We start from the raw sequence: 18,664 nt of genomic DNA, 5'->3' as shown, positions 1-18,664 counted from the left end.
TTGCAATATAACAATTTATGCTATTCGCTTTTAGCCTAATTATAATATTCTATTTTTGCCTCAAAATAATATTCACGACACAAAATTCTCCATCACAGTAAGTTATATTACATCATTATAAAATAGCATGATGCCCTTCCGTGCCATTGTTCTTTGTATAACGGACACTTGTATCATTACTCGATAATGAGCTGATAGATGAGCATTATCGCTATATCTTATCTTAAAACTTACAAAAAAATTGGCCTTTCAGCAACAAAAGTGCCCTTTTTTCATACTCCTGCCCATCCAGTCAAAAATCGCTCCGGCGCCCCTGAATATGCGTCCCAAACGCAGCAGATTGTCAGACAAACGTTTTGAAATGCTTGTTTTTCTGCAAGGAAATAACTAATAGGCTGAGCAGCTAATTACAATACAGTCTCAAAACATAATCATCATCATCATCATTTTCAGCCTGTGAGAGCCCACTGCAGAGCGTAAGCCTTCCTCTTTTCATGACAATTTACACGATTATGTGCTAGTTGGTACCAATTGGTTGTATTGCATTGTTTGTCAATGTCGTCCCTCCATCTCACTTTTGGTTTTCCTTTCTTTCTTTTGGTTTTTCGTGGTGTCCATGTTGTTAATTTTTTAGTCCATCTATTGTCCTGATATCTTGCTATATGACCTGCCCAGGACCATTTTAGTTTCTTGATTGTGCTTAATAGGCTATATCTCGTAATTTCGTTTGGTTTCTGATCCATTCGGCAAAACATAATAGGCTATACCTGCTCTTTATTTATAGCTATTGTTAGCCTGAACTTGGTTGAAATATTTCCGTTTTATGAGACGCTGGCAAAAAATAGCGCTAGAAATTAGCGCTGACGCTGTCAATTTCTTTAAGAGCTTACGCAATCCTTTACGCCGTAAAGTTTTTAGGCAATTCGCGCTGACGCTGACGCCGTCAAATTATTTCAATGACGCGTACAACACTGTGTTTCAATATATTTTGGGTAAAGAAATTTTTACGCGGACCACATGGAACAGTCACGCGGGCCGCAGGTTCCCCACCCCTGCCCTATGCAAAGCATGTAATTTTTAAAATCTAATATTGAGGGGCCCAGTTTTTTTTTCAAAACGCGTTGTAGGCCTACCAACTGTTTAACAATGCCTAGTGATAACAGAAACCAAAATTTCAATCTTGTGGCAACTGTATTTAGATACATATTACTGCAGTACTTAAATTTCATTGTTATTCCATAGCTTCAAAAATAACATTTAAGGGGCCCGGATCTTTTCCAATTGTTTCAAGTTGATTACTCTGTGGTACTGGTACCCAACCCAGGGATATCTAGAACAACGGGATTGCTGACTCTGTTTTGAAGTGGACAATAGGAGGGTTACTGCATCATTACTGCACAAACTAAAATGTGGATTTCTCAACATACAACCCATTTCTTGTTTTTAAAATGATGCTTGAAGATGAAATAATTTAAAAAAAGCAAAAAAAAAAAATTTGAAAATGTGGCTGTTTTTTTCCAAACCGCCACCAAGTGGTGAAAAATACACAAATTTTAAACACAAATATTTTTAATACCACTTACTGGATTTGAATCAAATTTTAACAGAACGTTTATAAGTATCAAGACTGAAGCTCTATGGAAGGAAATGAAGATATTTTGAGAAAATAAAAAGTTATTCGAATTGAAGAAATTATTCAAAAATTTTTGATCCTCGGACATGAAACAAATGGGTGCCGACAGCATCATGGACAAAATTTCCACAATTTTTTGACCAGAGGCTTTGCATGTTTACTCTGTCTGATAGTGATAAAAATTTGAAAGCGATTGGCAAATAAATGAAAGAGATATTTGGGATTAAAATTTGGTACTTGGTCAAAAATCACATTTTACGAAAAACAACAATAAACATTTTCAACACCTTAAAGCCTCCTTTATCATAAGTAGACCCTTTTTTTGCCTCTGCTTGGGTTTGTAATTTTTTCTTAAGTGCTTTTAATGTTTTTCTCCTGGCCTTGGATGTGTCAAAGCTTCTTTTTCTTGATTTGTCAAGTCAAAACTTGTCGAGTATTTGGCAGATTTCTGAATATGCAAGAGATTTTGCCAATGTCTTGTTTTCCTAATTTTTTTGCTGAAGTAGAAGTTTGGCAAAAAGGGCTTTGATCTTCTGTTGTTGGATGGCTTTCTGGTGTTACAGGAAAGGTTACACTTGTGTTACAGTAACAGTTCATCAGTCTACCACCATTGTTAGACTTACAACCAACCTTATCCAACTTTCTTTGTTTAGCAATACCACGAAATTGAATTTTCTTACTTCTTTTCATATTTTTTTTATTTCCTATTTTTGATGACTAAAACTTGCCCAAAAGTGATGCAATAATCAATTAAATATGAAAACTAAAGCTGTGTTCAATACTCAATAATCTTGGATGACTAACAGCAAAAGTTTGCTTTAAAATGATGATCTTAAGTTATAGACAAGGACAACCATTAGTTGTTGCTATGGGCGTTGTTAGGGAAGATGCCTAGTAGTGCCCACTTTCAAGACCTTATTTTAGCTTCACAGCAGGGATATCTAGAAAAGGCGACTTCTCAACAGCGTAATTGACACGCGCTTTCGCCTTTTTTATTTTCGGTCGTTAACAGCGCTGACCCTTCTAGTGTCCATCGATTTATCGAAATTTGCAAAGTCAGCAATCCCGTTGTTCTAGATATCCCTGACCCAACCTAAACAATTTTTTTATTTCCGAAAAGTGCCAAAGAAAACATGATCTTATCCTTTTGCTCTGCCACCGGATAGCACCATTTTACAGTAATATTCATACCCAAATTTTTGTTAAACATGCTCTCAGAATGCACCAAATTCAAAGTAATTTTTCAAAATTTTTTGGGGGAGGCCCCCTGCCGTTGGGTGTCGCCTTCGCCCGCCGGCCGTCAAATCCCACCTCTTCTTTCAAAATACCTACCTACGCTACTGAATTGGATCATTGTCATTGGGGTCCGCAAAACATATTCTGCACAGGGCCAGAAATACCCTAACTTAAGACCGGCCCTGAATTACGATGATATATTTTCTGGAAAAAGTTCTGAATAACATTCATTCGTTTTACAAAAGACATCATTTAGGAGTACCGTAACATATTTGGACTCCTGGTCAACAAATAACACTGCTTCTCTCGCATGAGAAAGATGGCTTAGGCTACATTGATTAGCAAAGTGAAGTTTCCATTTGTTGATAGATCGTTGTCTGTGAATTATTCCATGCACGATGTGTCCTTGAAATGCATTGCTCAAGTACACGCACCGAAAACAGTCGTACCGGACCAGAATTTGTTCAGCGTTGGCCTACGCCTTTGATTTCAAGGATCATATCTTGCTGCTTCTTAGTTCACAACGTCTAAAGCTTAATCAACAGACTTGTCAGGTCAGATTGTGTGCGTTCCTTTTGTCAGATCTATGTTGGCTTATCTAATCAAAAAATAAAGAGCCCAAAATGTAGATACCAAACTCATGTTTTGGTATCTACATTTTGGGCTCTTTATTATTTGATTAGATTAACCAGGAGTTTCAACCATTTTGCTTCTATGTTGGCTTACTTGTAAGTATTTTTTGGAAAGAGTAATTAACTGCGCCCTGCTTGATTCGTAGCTGCTTTAAAGAAATACTTTTTGCCATAGTCTATATAGAAAATAAGTCTCTTTTATTCTTAAAAGCGTCGTGTAGCCTATTGCACAAAGCGTTGCGAACAAAAATAGTTTTAAAAAAAAATCTTTTGCAGTAGGCAGTTTTGTAGGTTTGATTAATAGGTTATGATGTTGTTTTGAAACGTAGCCTACTAATCTTATAGCCATGTTATCTCAAAGTAAGCCTACGCACTTGGTGTCAAAACCAGGGCTTTGGAGCCGGAGCCGTGCATTTTCAACAGATCTGGAGCTCTATGTGAAAGTAGTTTGAAACATAGCTTCGGCTCCGATGTATTTCATAAGATGCTACTACAATTGGCTAAATTCACATAATTTAACAACAACCCTTCATAAAATTAATGCGACTGAACGGATAGCAGTCGTTGAAATGGGTGGCTCAAGCGCACATTCCGAGAGTTGATTGGTATTCGATCCGGCTTCTTTCAAAAAACAAGATCTAGATCCGTTCAAAAAAGTAAGATCCAGGCCTACTGAAAAAATATTGACTGTGATTTCATTGTAAGATTACATCCAACACTAAAAGTAGTTTTGTTCAATGGTGCAAGTTTAAGCAAGGAAGATTCAATTTGATGTTTTATTTACGGTAATTGGGACACAAACAGGTTTATGAATGTAGATTGAAGTGATGCCAGCCTTGTTTATACCTAAGTTGAACGTTTTGTTGCTTGTGTTTTTGAATTTTCATACACTGTCAAGTTGATGACTGTGGAGTTATTAGACCAGGGGTCAAAAACACATGGCTCGAGAGCCATATAGGTATAGCTCTTCATGACGGCATCTGGCGGAAAGTTTTATCTTAACTTTTTATTACAATTTAAAGATGAAAATACGCTTAGAATGCACCAAATTAAATTCACTTTTTAAAAATCTCGTTGGAGAGATCTCCACGCTGTTTTTTTCATTTTTGGTAAACACGTGATCTCACTTTTACAACTCATCATTTGCCACTGCATGCTATTTGTATTATGTGAGCATTGTAGGTTCTATGGTTCTTACGGAAATACATTTTTAAAAATGTAGCTTTCATGGCTCTCTTACCTAAAAAGGTTCCCTACTGCTGTATTAGATTATACATCACCTCAGAGATTGTGAGTAATGTTCCGTTTTTAAAAGTATATTTGCAAAGACAAAATTTGGGAAAATTTTGTTCGCCTTACTCAAAATATTTTACTCTCCTACGGCTATGGATGTGCACCACTCTGACGTCTGTGACTCCAAACTTCACTTCGACCACAAACTATAATTCAGATATTTTTTATACAATAACTTTTACCATGCTTACTTCCTGTCATCAAAAGAGAAGCATATTTTCGAAAGAGAAAAACACTGCTTGGATATTAAGGCATAGAAGCAGCCTACACACAAATAACAACGACGCCAAGTTGGCTGCAGCGTAAATATTTGTTTGCTGAAAACATAAACTGACAAAAAAAAAATCAAACTTTGCCCCTTGTTTTGGCAAAAAACTTCAAAATTCGACCGAAACCCGAGAATCTGGATCCTGACGATCCTGAATCCGCTTGCTTACATTTGAAAGATATTCTTCAAAATTCTAATCCCTTATTATTATTTATTTGCATCAGACCAATATAAGTCCACATCAAAAATGTCACATGCGAAGAATAATATCAAACTAAAAGTTATTCATCGTATTAAAGTAAAGAAATGATGCTCTTCTGAAGAATGATCAATGAGCAAACTGCGAATAGCACCTTTAAAATATGACAATGGTATCAGAATTGCGGGGTGCATTGATGTAGCAACTCTAATTTGAAAGCTTACATGAAAGCAGACATGAGAACAAATTGTGAAGGGATTTGAAAAGTAGGCTAATGCGTCAAACATCAAAATATTTTGTTCTAAAGCACAATAACTTTAGTACTAAAAACCCTTGACAGCTGAAATTGAAATGAATTCATCGGCTAAATCACGTTTTAATCGAATTTTGGTACAATAAAAATTAATAGCCTACTCATTACCCAAGTGTGGTCATCCAGTGACATTCTAGACAAGAAAGTTGTTAGAATAAATGCTGGCAAAACTGACACCTGTCACTGAATTTATGCCAATAGTCTGAAACAAATTGCTTTACAAAGCTCTGAGAACAATCCTATCCGTGATGGAAATAAGTCTCAGGAGGACAAAAAGGCGCAGTGTTAGTAGGCTATTACTAAATTTCTATTGCAAACGAGCAAAACAATTCTAGCCTATGTTGGGTCCATGGCAAATTTGAAGAAAATTTTTAGCGTTGTATCAACATAAAGTGGATTACACAGGAAAGCTTTTCGTTACCAGCGGTAAATTTAAACCACAAAAGTTTGTACCGCTTAGTTTGAGACTTTAAAATTTCAAGCGTTTGAGAAGTGTAGCTTAAGCATGGTAGGCTACCCTAAATTGAGTGCATTACAACAAAATTGGACAAAAACCATTAATTTCTTTAATTAAGGCAGTTATTTCATTAATTTCTTTCTTTATTAAGGCAAAATTTCTTTATTAAGGCATTAATTTCTTTAATTAAGGCATTAATTTCTTTAATCTTTAATTCAACCATTAATTAAGGCAGTCGAGTGCAGCATGAATTCAGCGATGTTTTGCACATGCGGCTGGGCTCATCAGTATCGCACCACTAATTTATACCACATAGTTCTCAATCGCTGCTTTTGTCAGTCAACTGAATCCTCAACAAAAACCATTAAATAAACTAAAAGCGTTTCTGCCGCGGACCTCTTGACACTGCTCCATGGTCTAAACAAATTGAAATCCAACATATATGCTCAGACAATACATGTATTTTATAGAAACGGCTTGTCTTCGTTTGAAAAACCTTAAACATGGACTTCTAAATAGTAGTATCTGGACTGGAAACGCAGTGACCAACATGTGGCCAAACAGTTGGTACAACAGTTGGCCAACAGTGGGCCAACAGGGTTAGTTACTTGGCTGTTGGCCCACTGTTGGCCAACTGTTGTACCAACTGTTTGGCCACATGTTGGTCACTGCGTTTCCAGTCCAGATACTACTATTTAGAAGTCCATGCCTTAAACTTAGGCTAATGATATATTCAGTCGCTATCTTAGCTTGAAGCAGACTGCGCATTAACATGGGTTTGATTCCATGTGATTACATAAGCAATCCTGCTTACATGCTGGCTCAAGACAGCTTGAAAGAAAGTGATTCATTTGTGTCACTGTCATTAGGAAATTATCTTACAGGACTAGAGGGCTCTTCTGCCCTGAAAATGATTCAACAAATACAATCTCTGAAAAAAACGTACTGATAACTAAAACAATTACGGTAGTCGTAGCACCGACGAAAAAGGAAACCATACTTTGAAATAAAAATCTAACACTGTTTTCTAGTAGGCTATTTATTTATGTGGATATCTGACATGATATAGTCAAGTTAAGATACAAGGAAACCTGATACCAAGAAGAAACAAATTTTGCCATATTACCTGAGTGTACTTCATTGTGATGAAATGCTATAGGTGGTGATGGCCCTATCAACATTTCATTGGGCAATCCCAGTTTTTGCCTCATTAAGCCAGTGATCCAAACGTCTTCAACCATATCAAAGCTGTCAGAGTTCATTGCCAAATTCCACAAGTCTCGAACGATGTTAACTCGCATAGTGTACATCCCACCAAAACAATATTGTGGGAAAGTGGGCCATTTATACTTTTCTTTGGATACATATTGTCTTGATCTGTTGTTTCTATTAGGCAAAATTTCTTCTTTTGCCTTATGATACATGCAGATAATGGGGAAATCTGGCCAGTGAAACTTGGAAAAACGTAGATTTTTTTTCACTACCGTGATCATGTCGTTTATGTTTATAAACATGTCGTCATCCGCATTGGTAAAGAAGTAATTTTTTGGTAAGTTTTCAGAAGCCCATTGCATCGCAGCTAAAGATTTCTGACCCAATTTCCTGAAATTAAATTCATTTTCAAAATATAGAAACTTACTCGATTTATAAAGTAGGCTAAAGGTGGTCACATATTTAGCTACAGAGCTTCATAAAATGAAAAAATAAGGTTCTCACGACACTTCGACACCAACGAAACCAACGAAAGTAAGGTGGCCAGTTCCTTTCTCTTGGCCGCTTTTCCTGCAGCAAATATGCACACCTAATTTATTACACAATTGGTAGAGGTGAGCGTGTTTATCAACCACCAGGTAAAGCCGGGTGTCGAACCTGATTTGTATTATTGGTAAGCCAACGCCTTATCCACCACCATTTATACAGTTTACAAAGCCAGCAATACTATTACGATGGTCGCTGATTGACTTGTCTGCTAGAGCAGCACACTAAAACTGGTTCATTGGCCTAGTGGTTTGAGTACCTGCCTCTGCATCGGTAGATGGGTGTTTTGATTTCATATCGGGTCGTACCAAAGACCATTTAAAAGGTACTAAACTTCCTCTCTATTTGGCACTCAGCAAAGAAGTGAGCTTAGGTTACTAATGTATTTCCCAACGTCGTTCGTAACCACTGAGCTCTCAGCTCTCGGGGGATACGACCACTCCCTTGTGGACTGAACGAATTGTGTTTGCCAACGAAGTCCTTCAAAACCGGCAGTTGAGTACGATTCAAGACGATCTCGTTAGTCCTCCTAGGAAGGAGCACAAACAAACAAATAGTAGCACCTAATACAAATTGACAAAGCTTTGGTAGAGAGTTTGCTTTGCTGAACTATATAAACAGACAAAACAAAGTAACTTTAGTGGGTTTGACATGTTTTATTACGAAGAGATATAACATAATTAATATCATCTTACTATTTTCATTTGATGTGTATTGCAGATTCCTAATTCCTGATGAGGACACAGGTTCGTGTTGAAAACGTCTGAGTTGCTTTTTTAATTATGTTTTCTCTTTGTAATAAAACATATTAGGCTACACCTGCTAAAGTTACTTTGCTTTGTCTGTCTATAATACAAATTGATCAAACAAAAGGAATCAAATACGAAAATAACTTACTTGTAAACATCAGGAACATCCACTTGGAGCAAATCGGAATGTCTTCTATTCTCATTGTCCAGGGATATTTTCAGTCCTGCACTTTTGTAAAAATCCGTGCCGACAACAAACACTGTATGCAGCAGCATCCCTCTAGCATACACAACCGACCCCCACGTGCGGCGGACCAATGCTCTCTGTTCAAAGTCTTGTAGCTTTGATTTAACAAACGTTACCATGGTCCATTTTATTCCTGCATGAAAAATAACAACCTGTGGAGTTGAACTGAAAACAAATTATACATAGAATGACAAAAACGTTTATAAACCTTCTTCGCAAAACATCACATCAAACATAGTTGCCTTTGAAAGAGCTTATTATACATTTCACGAAAGCAAGCATAGTTTCGTCTCTCGAGGTTTGCGAGAGCAACTCATTTCAACGATTCGCCTCCATTCAGCGGCTACAATAGTGAAAGAAATAATTCATACACTTCAACAACAACCGAAAACTTCACTCTGTCAATCATGGTGACATGGGTTGCGTCAGTGGTTCAAAGTTTCAACACATGCAAAAAGAAGCTATCCCAGTCCTAGGATTAATATTCCCACAATCAATCTTTGCATGCAAAAGACGTATATTGAAACAATCAGCTATAGGAGAAGGTCGGGTTAGTTGAGCCACTTTTTGCATTTTTTTTTTATATGAGTTGCTTTTATTTCTTCATTTGCAGTGCTCCACCTTCTGGGTATATTAAACAATATTTGTAGGAAGTACAAGCCTTATCGAACGACAGCAACCGGGTCTACAGGTGTTTAAAAACGAGTAGTCAAATGGTGCAACTAACACCACGGCAAGGGTTAGTTGAGCCACAGACTGGGGTTAGTTGAGCCTCATTTATTATTTTTGAAAACACACAAATTCAACCACGTTTCTTTTCCAAGCCTTAGTTTATATTTAAAGTAATAGTATCAATATATGAAAACAGGTTAACAATTGTTCCAAGAGTCGCTCGTAATTCAATGTACACATCAAATAATGAAGGTATTGCTACGGCATCCAAATAACACTATTTCGTTAAAGCTTGACCAAGTTTATGTGCCTATGTTGAGTTTTATGTAGTTCAAAGAGATTTATTGGACCGTAAACAGACTTATCCAACGGCTGCAATCTATGTAAGGTGTGTGGAGGTATCGTAAGCATTATAACGCCCTTTTTACACTGGCTCAACATAACACCGAAGGCAGTGGCTCAACTAACACCTTAACTATACGCCATGAAAATTTTGAAACTGCAGCAAAACTTCATGGCACACTATGTCGCTTTTTATTCAGAACGTAGCTTGTTTGGTAAGCTACCAAACAAATTAAATGAAACTGTCTCAGTAACCAAGTATAAAAAGATATTATTGGACGTACCTCTATGTTCAAAATCTACTTTCCAAGGTCAAAACACAACTTTTTAACTTCAGCACCACATATAATATCAATCGTCAACTCAAACCAGACGGGAGACCACGCGATGAGAAACTTTAAGATCACGTGATGATAAAATGTGGTTACCTCACCACATTTAAGAATTAAATGGGGTGGATCAACTAACCCAGTGGCTCAACTAACCCAACCTTCCCCTAGATCTAATATGCAAATTCATATTTAAAATAATAATATTTAAAATACACATTAAAACAACTTCAAATATGACTCAAACTGTCTTCAAGAATATGTTCTATAAAGCATGACATAAAACACACTTTTATTTTTTAAACATTCCAATGATTGTGTATTTCGAAAAGTGGGTGTTTTCAAGAACTTCAGCCTGGTATTGGCACTTCCTTCAATCTGTCGGTTCCGTATCTCCAAAATGTTTAACCTGAAGTATATTTGAAAATTATGAAGGAATCAACAAAGTTTTACTGCTGAATTATGTCGTTTAACAAATATACGCGTAACATGTTACACAACACGTGCAACAGTAGAAACACTGGTTAATTCAATACTTTTTGCTGGTCCATGAAGAACGCTTAGCCTGCACTTCTGCACTTGTAGTTAGTCCGGCTAACTCGATTTTCGCTTAATTTGACATCACTTTTATGGTATGGTAACTTTATCGATGGTTATTTTTATGATCCCATTTAAATCTCTTCCCAAACCCATTTTATCGTAGTTGGCTAGCGTCCACTACTTTATAGTTTGCTTTGTTTTAGTGAAAAATTCACAAAATTCCTTAACTTGACATTTCGCCAAACTCGATAGTTTTGTCAATTCCACTTCAGAAGTGGAGTTAGGCGGATTCTATTGTAATTGAAAAAACAAATTCAGCAAATGATTACCATCAAATATGAGTGAAATTTCAGATCAATAATACATACGAGGACTTTAATTTTGCATCTCAAGCTTCCTGTCGCTAATTTTTTCCATTATGCTGGTGGAACAAGTGTTTTTCAACTGTACGACTGTACGTTACCTACTTATCAAACGGTGTCATGAATATACGTACAAATACGGAAAAAACTAACATTTAAAGTCATTTTAAAGATAATAGAAAATGTAAAGGACGTTTCGCATGCTCCTTTAGCCAAAGTGAGGGAAATATTAACTAAAAAAGACTGTTACAAACAAGCAATAACGAAACTGTTTCACAGAACTTAATTATGGTATAAAACAGGGGTCACCAACCTTTTTTGCATGCGGGCCACTTTGGCACTAAGGAGAGCTGTGGCGGGCCGCACTAATAAAATGTTAGGTAGGTTGACTCTTATGCTAAAAAAGAACGCATTTCGTACCTTGTATCCAACGTTACATGTTGTTCATATTTATTTTAGAATACCGCAGCAACAAAATTAATTGAACAACGCTACTGCCAGGCCAAGCTCCTTTTACAACATTTTTGACTTTTTTTAACAATGCCTAATAAATGAGGCCACTAGTTTTGCGCACTTATAGCGAGGCGAGCGGTTTCATCAGAATATTCATCGCCAAGCAAGAGTGGTGTAGTCACTTCGCTTCACAAAAGATATCTTGCAATTAACAATTTTAGTAAACAAGGAAATGTTTGACACATCGCAATAGGCTACAGGCAACAATAGTGACCTACAAACATATCAGCGAAAAATAGGCTCCAATAACAGGGAAAAAGAAACCAGGCACCATGAAACAAATGTTTGTAGAAATCACCCAAAAATTGTAATTCTATCGTAATTCATGAACAGTCTTCCCTTTAAAAAAGCAATGAGTTGCTTTTTCATCCTTTTTGTGAGAGTCTATAAAACCGTCTTTCTTTTGTTACAGACAACTGTCACTTGCGGTGCTTATCAGCGTGGCAAGAATTTGTTGATTAACAACATTTTGCAGAACTTGCTTCGGCAGTAGATATACTAAAATTGGAACGATAGAGAAGATCAGCATGGCCCCTGCGCAAGGATGACACGCGAAATCGTGAAGCGTTCCATATTTCTTAAAAAAAAAAAACATTTTGCAGTAGCCTACTAAGCTAAATATTTTCATAATACAATCAGAAAAAGTCTTTAAATTTGGCCAATTTATTATAAATTGAGTTGGCACACCGACCTATTTTGCCAACAAAAACTTGCATAAAGAGAACACTGGTCGTGAAACACAATAACGGTGAAACGCACACTAGTGTTTACATGACATTTGCAAACTTAAAATAAGCAACCCTATGCTCGACATTTTCGAAATTCGAAAACAGACGTTTTAATCAACCACTGGGACAGTGTGGCTGGACATCGCATTGGAATAGCTTTAAGCAACTCCCACCTAGAACTATAATCTGATTGGTCGGTCGGTGGAATCGTATGCAAAGCGAAAATATGCTTCTCGGAAAGTATTTTTTTGCCTGTGTGCTCTTTAACTCCTCAAAAAAAGTATTTTTGGTTATACTTGTACGCTGATACCTTCTGCGGGCCGCAGCGATACAGCGTGGCGGGCCGCATGCGGCCCGCGGGCCGCCATTTGGTGACCCCTGGACTATAAAATATTGTTTTATCTTGTGATGAGTGTAGAGTGAGTTGTAACTTGCAACATGTTAAAAATGCTACCTAGCATCGTTTCTAACGCTTAATTAAAAAAGAAATATACAAAAAGTATCACAAAGGTTACAAGGCTACACAAAAAATTACAAAAGTTTGCACTGTAGCTTTAAACAGTAAAAAGCATCTACTCACCTAAGCTGACGAGCTGTATTCTTGTGAGCAGTGTTTAAAGTCAGCAATATTATACCAGACACCAAGATTATGAAAATAATACATGTTTTAGAAGTGTCCCAAATTTGTGCATTTATCAAAGGATGGGCTTTAAGGTTCATAGATTTCAAAGCATCCTTAGGAGATTCGTTCTTCTCCGAAAGCATTGGGTTTGCTGTTTGATAATTACTTGGTGAAGTCAAACTTGTCGTTGATGTTATCAGTAAATAGCAAAGGGCTAGTTCGAGGATAAAAATTCGAAAACCAACCTACTTTTAAACAGATAAAACTGTACAAGTTTCTTAAAAAAGGCATGAAGTGTTAAACCTAGTCGTTAAATTACTAGTTTTTTGAGTCTCCTAGGTATTGAGGAACAAAAATAGCAAAACATATAAATTGGGATTTAATATATGTTTTAGAGATTTGATATCATTTTCGATGTAAATTTAACTAAAAGTATATAAATTAGTATATAAATTAGAAGAAAAGTATATAAAACAGCAGTTAATGTTGACTAACATAAAAGTTGATCTTTTGGACCAGGGATCTGAACTTGCAGAAGTTATCAAAAGATAAACATTTTCATATTTCCACATATACGGCTTTAAAACAAGTTAAATGGAACCCACAGAGATATAAGATTGCAAACTGTTTCCAATTTTTATAAATTGGTAACTTCAAAAAAAACAAAAAAACAGAAGATGAAATGGCTCTTGAGTCTTCTGGGAGTCATTCCATTATAATTCAACAGATTTTCTTCAAAAAGTCAACCCGCCCCTCTTGGAATTTTTTTGTTTTTAGATATGTAGATGTGCATGAAATTTTGAATGCAACAAAAAAAAAGTATGAAAATTGATCAACCGGTTCACTAGATATGCCATTTTGAAATTTGTTGATCACTTGGTGGCGCTGATGAGTTCACAAACATAAAAATGTCATTTGTTGCGCCCCCTGATGATAGAGAGGTGATCAAACATTATATTTCACTATTTTTAAGGATGAGGATTCCAAAAATGCAAGTGTTTTCTGTGTATTACTATCACAAAAAAAGTTATAGCAACTTCTATTGTTTTTAGGTGGTTGCAAAAAGACGCCCTTCAAAGATGTATTTTATTACAAAAAAGAAAAAAATTAGAGGTGTTTTTTGTTATTTTTTTTAAAATTTAATTTTAAAGTATGATTTTCACAGAATTTGTCCATTTCCAAGCCTTACATTGTTGCTCTTGTGTCATGTAATAATAGGCACACCAATGACATCATAATGGTTATTATTTCTTAACAATCAGCCTGTTAGTTGAGATTCAAAATGGCTGCTCTTTTAAACCTGACTGCTTCCCTATTGTGTTTTCTATCTGAGAACACCCTGTGTAGGTTAGTTAGTGGGTGTTGTGAGTAGAAGGTATTGAGATGGAGGATTGCACTGTTGGAAAAAAAGTGGTAGTATTATATTTGTCATTTGAAATCAATATTTAATGATTCGAATATTTTTTCAGAAAGTAAGCAAAATGATGATTGCAAATTGTTGACATTGGCAGTTCCTCTTTTTCAAGTTCAATCCCAGATCTCCATAGAACTAACTTTGTTTCAGTTTCAGAAAGGTCAGACAAAGCTATGTAGCTGTCCTTACGGCAATAGCATTTCAAATGACAAGTACAATACTTTTTTTTCCAACAGTGCAGTCCTCCATCTCAATACCTTCTACTCACAACACCCACTAACTAACCTACACAGGGTGTTCTCAGATAGAAAAACACAATAGGGAAGCAGTCAGGTTTAAAAGAGCAGCCATTTTGAACCTCAACTAACAGGCTGATTGTTAAGAAATAATAACCATTATGATGTCATTGGTGTGCCTATTATTACATGACACAAGAGCAACAATGTAAGGCTTGGAAATGGACAAATTCTGTGAAAACCATACTTTACTTTAATAATAATAATAATAACAACATTTATATAACGCCACATCCACAGTCAAACTATGCTCCTGGGCGCTGTACATGACAATGGTGATAATTAATACGGTAATTTCAGTCATAATGTTCATTGAAGTAAAACGTTTTCAAGCGAGTTTTGAATTCATTTAAATTTTCTGCTTCTTTCACACAAATAGGCAAACAGTTCCAGCAACTGGCAGCAACAACTGGGAAGGTACGATTTCCATATTGTGTCTTATATGAAGGGTTGCACAAGAGCAATTGATGTTGAGAACGCAAAGTTCTGGCAGGTTTATAATGAACAAGCAAAGTGTCCAGATAGTTTGGAGCAAAACCATGGAAAACTTTATAAATTAATAGACATATTTTGAAGCGAATACGATACAATACTGGAAGCCAATGCAGGGATTTTAGTATAGGAGTGATATGCTCACGTTGACGTGTTAAAGTAATTAGCCGAGCAGCAGCATTCTGAACTCTTTGAAGACGCAAAATAGTACAATGTGGAATGTTATTTAACAATGAATTTGAATAATCAAGCCTGGACGTCACAAGTGCATGAGTTAAAGTTTTACAAGCATCAACATTAATAAACTGTCTGATGGAACCAATATTTCTAAGATGAAAAAAGCAAGATTTAACAGTGGAACTGACAAAGTTTTCTAAACACAAATGTTGATTTAATGTTACACCAAGCAATTTAATTGAGTTAGAAGAAGAAAGATTGATATTACTCAGGGTAAGGGTCATGTCATTAAACTTTGAAATACACCGTTTCGGAGAAAATACAATAAACTCACATTTTTCTTGATTCAGTTTCAACATATTATAAGACATCCAATTTGAGATATCAACCATACATTTTTGGAATTTTGACTTAATACAACACAATGAATCTTCATCAGTAACACGCAAATACAATTGTATATCATCAGCATATGAGTGGTATGAAAGCCCATGTCGCTTTATGATGTCAAACAGAGGTTTGATGTAGAGGCAAAACAGGACAGGGCCGAGAACAGAACCCTGAGCAACTCCAGAAGAAAGGAATGTTGCAGAAGACATTGAGTTTTCAATTGCTACAGATTGAGTTCGATCATAAAGATAAGATGAGAACCACTCAAGTGCCATTCCTGTAATGCCAAAATCTGATTTGAGACGATTTAGAAGAATTTTGTGATCAATGGTATCAAAAGCAGCTGAAAGATCAAGAGAAAGTAGAACAACGCTGTGATTACAGTCAAGTACGGTAGCAATATCATTATGGATTTTTAGTAAAGCTGTTTCTGTGGAGTGATGTTGACGATAAGCAGATTGATTGATATCAAATAAATTTTGCACGTTTAAGAAATCATTTAACTGTCTGCCAACTACTTTTTCCAATATTTTTGACACAAAAGATAGATTGGACACAGGGCGATAGTTCTTGAACTCTTCTTTGTCTAGACTAGGCTTTTTTAAGTGTGGACGAACAATGGCATGTTTAAGTTTTGGGGGAACAAGACCACTTGTCAAGGATTTGTTTACGATGGAGGTCAGAAAAGACAGAAAAGATGATGAATGCTTTTTGAGGAGCCATGAGGGTACTGGATCTAGTTCACAAGATGCAGATGATAATGCAGTTAAAATGTTAAGAATTTCAGTCTTGTCTGTTTCAAGAAAACTAGAAAATGAAAAATCAATGTGAATATGGTTACAAGGATCTGCTGACTGAGTTCCTCCAGTTATATGGTGAAGACATGGAAGAGTATTCCTAATTAAACTAATTTTGTTTGAAAAGTATTGGTTAAATGAATCAGCAATTTCTTGAGCAGACTTTCCAGTTGGATGAACACTTCTGTTATCTTTGCCCATCAATGTTTTAGAAAATTTGAAGAATTGTTTTGGAGTTTTGCTTTCACTGATTTGCTTAAGATAGTAATTTTTCTTAGCCTTAAGTACTAACATGTTCACATATTTGCATTGTTTTTTGTAAATATCTCGATGAATAGATAATTTAGTTTTTCTCCATTTGTGTTCAAGCTTTTTTCGAATTTGTTTTTCTTTCTTGAGTTCCATAGTAAACCAGAGAGAATTTGTTCTGAGTGTGAGCAATTGGGAGCAGATGGGAGCATGATCATTAGAAATAGATTTAAGAGTTGAATTATACAATTTTACAAGTTCTTCACAAGAACAGTTGAATTTTAAAGATTGAAAAGCAAGACAGACATCAGAAGCAAAATCTTTATCAATAATGTTCTTCCATTTGCGAAATTTTACTTCCTTCTTGGGACGAGGTGGTTTGTATAGATTTGTTTTTAGTATTAATGCAAAATGGTCAGAAGAGAAAATACCCTGAACATTGGTCAGACATGGATCAATGACTAGTGGTTTATCAACAACAATGTTTGTATGACATCGCACTAACATGAAGTCTAGTGTGTGACCTTTTGCATGAGTTGGATCATTGATCAATTGTTTCAAACCAAATGTAGATGAAATATTGTTAAATTGCACAACATCCACTGAACCAATATTATCAAGATGCAAATTTATATCTCCAGTAACAATAATTTCATTATTACATAAAGACAATTGTTCCAAATAGTTAAACCACTCATTAAAAAATATGCTTGTTTTAAATCCATTCTTTATGGAGGGAGGAGGTCGATAAATTACACAAATTAATACTGGAATATTACTATGCTTTGAAATACATTCCATATGTTCAAACTGAGAAAACTGACGGCTAGCAAAAATTTTACTCTTGTCAAGTTTGGCAGAGACATTGTATAAGAAACCTACACCACCACCACGCTTTCCTTGAGATCTGGGAACATGCAAAATGTCATAACCTTTAGCAGTGATGTTACTTAACACATGACCATCAATTGAACTTCCTAACCAAGTTTCAGTCAGGGCACACACATCAATTTTGGAGTCAAAAATAAAGTCAGTTAAGGAAAGTGATTTATTATTGATTGATCTTATATTTAAACATCCAATAATTAAGGGGGAGTGAAATTTACTAAAAGTGGGAAAACGTTGGACTGGAATTAGATTAGTTAAGTTCAAGTTACTTTGTTTTCGATGAAAAGTTATAGGCCTACCAGATGACTTTGTACATAGAACTGAAATTGGTCTTCTGAAACACTTTCCTGCTTTCTTTCCTCTCCTGGTTGGCTTAATCCTGTTGATTTTCAATTTTAATAACTCATTCCAAGCTGTTTTGTCTAAACTGTACTTTCCACTTGACAGATTTTTTACTTGTAACAAACTGCATCCTGAATAAGTGTACTCTTGATTTTAATTTTCCAAGCTCAAGGTCTGCTGCAGCCATAAGATAGCGCAAAAACAGAAACCAAAAGTTAAGTCCAAGAAATCCATAGGATTTTTCAGAGCAGCTTCATAAACTTTAAAATTTTAAACCACACTACATTATATTATTTAATTCCTTAAACCTTATTCAAATAGAATGTAAAATTAATAATTTAATTTTAAAATTAAATTTTAAAACTAAATTTCAAAAAAAATAACAAAAAACACCTCTAATTTTTTTCTTTTTTGTTATAAAATACATCTTTGATTATCTTACAAAAAAAAATTTTTCACTCTACGTGGATTCCCACAAGGCTTTTTGGGCGTCTTTTTGCGACCACCTAAAAACAATAGAAGTTGCTATAACTTTTTTTGTGATAGTAATACACAGAAAACACTTGCATTTTTGGAATCCTCATCCTTAAAAATAGTGAAATCGAATGTTTGATCACCTCTCTATCATCAGAGGGCGCAACAAATGACATTTTTATGTTTGAGAGCTCATCAGCGCCACCAAGTGATCAACAAATTTCAAAATGGCATATCTAGTGAACCGGTTGA

General features: G+C 35.6%; 1 protein-coding gene and 1 pseudogene across 3 annotated transcripts; one reads left to right on the top strand and one right to left on the bottom strand.

Moving 5' to 3' along the window:
* Positions 1-5,302: 5,302 nt before the first annotated feature.
* Positions 5,303-13,684, bottom strand: LOC145775908 (beta-1,3-galactosyltransferase 5-like). 3 transcript variants are annotated; one of them, XM_082587328.1, is made up of 5 exons: positions 12,852-13,684; positions 10,419-10,537; positions 8,687-8,918; positions 7,158-7,633; positions 5,303-6,448 (listed from the first exon to the last, which is right to left on the bottom strand). In XM_082587328.1, exons 1-5 carry the CDS (start codon positions 13,034-13,036, stop codon positions 6,405-6,407), a joined length of 1,056 nt encoding a protein of 351 aa, XP_082443454.1. In that variant the 5' UTR covers positions 13,037-13,684; the 3' UTR covers positions 5,303-6,404. The 3 variants fall into 3 exon arrangements, with proteins under 3 accessions (XP_082443454.1, XP_082443445.1, XP_082443437.1); XM_082587319.1 differs by lacking the exon at positions 5,303-6,448 and adding an exon at positions 6,699-6,962; XM_082587311.1 differs by lacking the exon at positions 5,303-6,448 and having other exon boundaries at positions 6,699-7,633.
* LOC145785261 (U6 spliceosomal RNA) lies at positions 12,022-12,122 on the top strand (annotated as a pseudogene).
* Positions 13,685-18,664: the final 4,980 nt, after the last annotated feature.

Source organism: Aplidium turbinatum, chromosome 1 (assembly GCF_918807975.1).
Source record: "Aplidium turbinatum chromosome 1, kaAplTurb1.1, whole genome shotgun sequence".
Lineage (NCBI taxonomy): Eukaryota > Metazoa > Chordata > Ascidiacea > Aplousobranchia > Polyclinidae > Aplidium > Aplidium turbinatum.
This window is presented reverse-complemented; position numbering and strand designations above follow the sequence as displayed.

Coding starts and splice junctions, on each gene's coding strand:
- LOC145775908 (XM_082587311.1), bottom strand. CDS start 13,036: ATGCTTTCGGAGAAGAACGAATCTCCTAAGGATGCTTTGAAATCTATG. Junction 8,919..10,418: donor GGAATGTTTAAAAAATAAAA/GTGTGTTTTATG, acceptor TTTTTCATGCAG/GAATAAAATGGACCATGGTA. Junction 7,634..8,686: donor GATGTTCCTGATGTTTACAA/GTAAGTTATTTT, acceptor ATTTAATTTCAG/GAAATTGGGTCAGAAATCTT.